The following is a 5,413-nucleotide window of genomic DNA, read 5'->3' on the forward strand; positions in this document are numbered from 1 at the left end:
CAAAAAAATGTGAACTCCAATTTTCTGTGAACTTTGCATGAAGTTCACAATTAAAAGTGACCTTCATTGAAATTTTGTTTACATTTTCAAAAATATGTATTGATTCCAATAGATTACACATATTTCATGTATAACACAAGTTGTTGTAGGTCCCTACTCATTTGCAATTCGTGTTTCTTTCAGAGGTTGGGTGGAATGCTACTGAATGTCATACCACTACTGGTAATAGAAGATATCTTACTACAGTTCAATATGTTGGTGGAATTCTTCCTGGATATGTAAGAAGTACAAAATAATTTCTCAAAACTTATAGTGTGAAATGAAAGCAGTAAAGAAGACTGATTTGGACTCCTTTGTCATCAATAGTAAATCCAGCTATCTTACAAGATGGTAAAGTAACTTTTCTCACCGTCACAGCTAGCCCTTCAATCAAGATTTCATTCTCAAGGCCAGGTCACAGTTCAAGCTGGGCAACATACAAGAATTAAAATTGTGTAGTTTGTGATTTGATCAAGAAACTTTTCAATCATTTCTTCATAAATGGCAAGTGGGATTGAATCGGATGGGAGGATGCGATAATAAATCCGGGGTAGAATCGCATGAAAAAAGGCGAGGTTGGATCACATTTAAGTGTAGCGATGAGACAATTTTTTCGGATATTTTTGGTGCGATCCCATGGGTTGAATCGCCTGCGCAGTTGAGTCGCATTTGATTGATGTGATCATGAATCGCCTGAGCGGTTGAGTCGCATTGAGCCAATGCGATCTTGATTCGCCTGAGGATAAGGTCACGCTGAGTTTATGCGATTTTAAATCGGATCTGAGTCAAATCGCACAAAAGGATGCGATTTCACAAGCTGGATCGCATGAAACCTGTGCGATCTCACATCGCACAGGCGTTTCATCGCATGTCACATATGCGATCTGAAATCGCATCCCGAAACGCGACGTGAGCGCGCATGCCACAATGCAATTTAAATTTGTTGGAGGTGTCCCGACTGGATTTTGAGGATTTGTTAGAAAATCATTTGGTAAATGGTTTTTTCTATCGATGATTGATTATTACATTGCTAATGCTCACTCTTGCAGTTACCGGCGATGAACCCATGGCCTCAAAGAAATAGCGTACTAGTGATGGATAATGCTCCGATTCATCACGGGGGGAACGTGGCAGCCCTTTGCGCTGCCCGTGGAGTGCGCCTCATATACCTTCCAGCTTATAGCCCCGACTTCAACGCAATCGAAAAGGGGTTTTCCCCAATGAAGGCAAGATTACAAAGAACTCAAGAAATGCAAAATTGTTTGAATGCCAAAGAAGAAGAGGCCAGGATTTTTGTCACTTGTATGCAGTTATTCACTGCGGACTTATGCGAGTCTCTCTTTAGAGGGTGCAGTTATTTATGAGCTGAGCTTTGGAGGTCTTATCTATAGATGTGTGTAGTCACACCAAATCATTAAACATGTCAACCATCTTCTTTACCTTTTTGATGTTCTTTTTTGCTTTGGTCGTGCCTGCTCTCACTTATGTTTTTGAGTTTAGTCTTTGTTTTTTTGTATGGTATGCCAAGGAATAAATTACCTTATCTACACACTTGTGCCATTGGTTTTTATGAGAGTATTTGAGACCAACCACAAAGTATAAGCAAAACCAACTTTACTTTGAGTACATGCGGACTTTTTGACAAATCATCATAGAAGAATATTTCTTCCCTTCAATGAAACAATATATGAGGAGGGAAAAATAACAAAATTTAGGTCCAAAAAGTTTAAAACAAATTCAAGTCATCTGAAGTCTACAAACAAAAAGATTTCCAAATATCGAGACCAGAAAGAGACCAGAAAGATACATAAAATCGTGTATTTGGGTGGTTTTAAAGTAAAATAACATGCCTAACCCACGTGACGTCTACTCAGTTTACAAATGAATTGTTGGAAGGTCTTGGAGGCCATACATTTGAATAAAACGGAAGGTTTCTGAGTTCAACCTCAGATGATATGCGCTCAGTTGGTTCTTTCTTGAGTAGGTGTTTGATCACTTGTTGCATGCCTTCGGACATGTGTGATGGCAAAAGCACACTTCGTGTGAGTATCGGGTTGGGGAACCATGCCGGAAGAGAATGTGGGCCTACAAACATACGTAAATCCAAGGTTTAGCCACGTTGCAAATATATATTTTACGAAGTTGAGGCTGAAACATACTGATCATAAATGGTTTATCCTTTGTGCTCAAGTAATACATCATCGCGCCTAATGCCCACCAATCCACAGATTTACCATATTCACGGCCTTCTAGCGCCTCCGGGGCCTGTTCCTCACATGGGCGATAATTCCCGGAAGTCAGGCCGTTGGCACCCAGTATGGCCATGGCAGGAATGTCAACAAGTTTGATGACTGATCCTGGCATCAAGAGAATGCCGAAAGGGTCCAGGATTCGAACAATGGATTTTTGGGCGTGTAGGTAATCCAAGGCGCCGGCGAGCTGGGCGCCATAGTGGCCAATCTCGTCTTCAGCGAAGTCCTTTGTGAGAATAAGCGCCTCAATTGAAGTGATCAGAGGATCATAGTTGAAGACAAAGTGGAGTTGACTTGGATCAACCATGTGACCAATAAATGTAGCAATGGCAGGGTGATTGAGCCGAGGTAATATATTGATTAAATCTTTCAATACGCGTACGGTGGAATGAGAATGTTGGCTGCAGACAGTAGTTCTAATAGCTACAGCCAGGCCATCAGATTTCCTTCTCGCCTCGCTGATTTGATCATAACCAGCAAATCTAAAGTGTATGCTTTGATTGAAGTCGTCAGCCATTACGGTCGAAGGCAGAAAAGATTCGCCGAGCTCATCCCAGGTGGTAACGAAAAACAGCCCTGTTCTCCTGTTACTCGTTGCGCCTGGGTTTGTAACTGCCTGGCTTGGAACGTCCATAGCAGATGATAAAGTAGAAAGTAATGATCTTTTCTATACAGTTGATAGTTATTCGAAGAAATCTCTAAATGCTTTAAAGTGACGGTGAAACAATCTTTGAAGAAAGAGCAATTGTGAGGTATCAGATTGGAAACGGAGTGTGTGAGGAACCTGGGGCTATCACATGAAAGCTGGGAGCAAGGGTGGCCTTATGTATGAAATCTCTTGCGCTTCCTTGATGCTCTCGCATCAAGGTAGAGCAAGTGATTTCAGAGTTCATGAGAAACACATATGTTGATATGTGTATCTCATCAAATCAATGATATGACTCCATAGAAACCTCTCTATAGTTTCGCGATTTTCATGGGCCATGCAAATCGCGAAACTATATCTCATTGATACAATATATGAGATATAATATATCAATGAGATATCAATAGGGGATTTTTAAAAAATAGTTGATCATACATGATCGACATTTGGTTGATCATGTATGATCAACTTTTTGGGGTAATCACGTAATCATGTGAATCATCATTAAAGTAAATATAAGTTGGGGGCTGATTGGCAATGTGTAAGGTGACACGGTTTGACATTACGCACTAAGTTCACTTGGGGCCAGGGTGCTTCTGAATATCTATTTCAGATTCTGCTTTCGGACAAGATGGTTACAACAAAATAACAAATCATATAAAAGGAACATATATGAATGATGTAAGACCAAAAAGCGATTAGAAAGGAAAGAACAAGAAGATAGGACACAGCCCGGCTTGAGTTTGAGGGGGAATTCGAATCTTAACTGATTAGTAAAGATTCGATTACCCAAAGCTTGTTTTGGAATTACTTAGCCAATTCCACGTTTTCTGGAAGTGCAGAGCCGCAGAGAGATCAGGACATGTTGATGTTGCGAAGTCTTGATCAAGATGTTTGAAGAAGCGGAACGTACTTTGGTTTTCAGTAACATTGCGTTCCTCCGCCTTTTGCAACATGCGGGTTGAAACCTCACGGGGGACACCATGCTCAATCAAGACCGCTTCGGTCATCTTCACACTTGGCACCAGGTCAATCCAGGATTTGATGCCCGAGTTGATCAAGACGTTCCGAATGCGGTTGAAGTCTTTCGTCACCCCGCATTCCTTGACAAACTGATCCAGAAGATGCTCGTGCTCTTGCAAGAGCTCGAGCTCGTCGGTATTGGCGCTAGACATTACAGCATCCGAGTAATTAAACAGTCTCGTCTTCCCCCAAAAAATAGAATTTGTCCTCGGGGGGAAGGAAACCGTCTGCAAAGAAAGGAGGTGGTAAGTTACATACTTCGGACCTCGCACGTTAATAAAGACTTTAACATACCGGAATTGATCTTGGTCTTGTATTCTGGGGATGAAAAAGAAAAACAAAGAAAAACAACAATGGTTAATGCGTTGCCACAGGCCACCCATGAGGTCACCAACAGACTCACCAGGCTCCAACTTGGCCTTCTTGGGGCCATGAGCTTTCCTTGGTGAACCTTGCTTTCTTTCACCTGTGAAAGCAAGCAGACGTAAGCAATGACCAAAAGAGGTCGCAGAAAAATCACGACTTACGTGGTTGAAACCTCAGTGGTTTCACCTCTTGATTAGGCGATGACGAGACCAAGTTTATCATCTTGTCTTCTATGGCCAGAAGGCAAAAACAGGTGATGCAATTATAAATCAACTGCCTGGATTAATTCCAAGTACGTGAAAAAGAACTAAAACTGACCAGATTTGAACTTGTTCAACCCAATGCGGTGGGAAGACGGAGAGCCCTTTTGAGACCCAAAAACCCCACCTTGGCCACGTTGACGAGTCGGTGAGTGGTCAAATGGGCGCTTTTTGGCCGCGCTAACATTAGCCAAAGGCTTTCTCTTCATTGGCGAGGGAAATCGTAATTTCAATCGATCCTTCAACTTTAAACCTGGATGCAAGATCCTTGTCTTCGCAATTTCAGTTCGGTACTCACTAGTATTTGGGGCCATGTGTTTGGTGGCCTCAGATCGTTCCTGTAGGTACCAAAGTTAAAGTGAGACTTACCACCTATCAGTTATACAAATAAATTGACTTACAATGCTTTGCGCCCAAATGAAGGCACAAGCCAGGGTAAAGCGGTAGTGAAAATTAGGATCCCAAGGCGCCACCATGACGACTCCATCGCCACCCGCGTTACCAGTTTCAGCATGCAAATGGAAAAGTTCCGCCGTCAACTTGTGCAGAGCCACAAGTTTCTCAGAGGCCTGCACGTACAATTGCACATTAAAAGTGTCAACGTCGTTGACACAGGTTGGGGCAAAGGGAGGAGCCACTAATGATAACTTACTTGCAGGTGCTCGTTTGCTTGGGCAAGCTCGACTTCTAAGACCTGTGGACCGTTTGCAGAAGCAATCAGCTGCTTAGCTGCGGAAGCCTAAGAAGGATTCGGCAGTGGCGCGCGCGCATGTGGTTTCCCATGAACAGGCTTGACTGCCGTCTTGGGGGCCTCTTGGCGCCCTTTT

At 42.7% G+C, this 5,413-nt stretch overlaps 2 protein-coding genes across 2 annotated transcripts; both read right to left on the reverse strand.

Moving 5' to 3' along the window:
- Positions 1–2,124: 2,124 nt before the first annotated feature.
- Positions 2,125–2,925, reverse strand: MELLADRAFT_90812 (uncharacterized protein; the record flags this gene model as incomplete). The annotated part of the gene is made up of 1 exon (XM_007405338.1): positions 2,125–2,925. The coding sequence occupies one exon, from the start codon at positions 2,923–2,925 to the stop codon at positions 2,125–2,127; it is 801 nt and encodes a 266-aa protein (XP_007405400.1).
- An 819-nt stretch (positions 2,926–3,744) lies between these two features.
- Positions 3,745–5,175, reverse strand: MELLADRAFT_90813 (uncharacterized protein; the record flags this gene model as incomplete). Its single annotated transcript, XM_007405337.1, has 8 exons — positions 3,745–3,767; positions 3,851–4,137; positions 4,219–4,243; positions 4,364–4,426; positions 4,488–4,556; positions 4,645–4,924; positions 4,988–5,067; positions 5,166–5,175. 8 exons carry the CDS (start codon positions 5,173–5,175, stop codon positions 3,745–3,747), a joined length of 837 nt encoding a protein of 278 aa, XP_007405399.1.
- Between the last annotated feature and the right edge of the window lie 238 nt (positions 5,176–5,413).

This window comes from Melampsora larici-populina, assembly GCF_000204055.1.
Source record: "Melampsora larici-populina 98AG31 unplaced genomic scaffold MELLAscaffold_3, whole genome shotgun sequence".
NCBI lineage: Eukaryota > Fungi > Basidiomycota > Pucciniomycetes > Pucciniales > Melampsoraceae > Melampsora > Melampsora laricis-populina.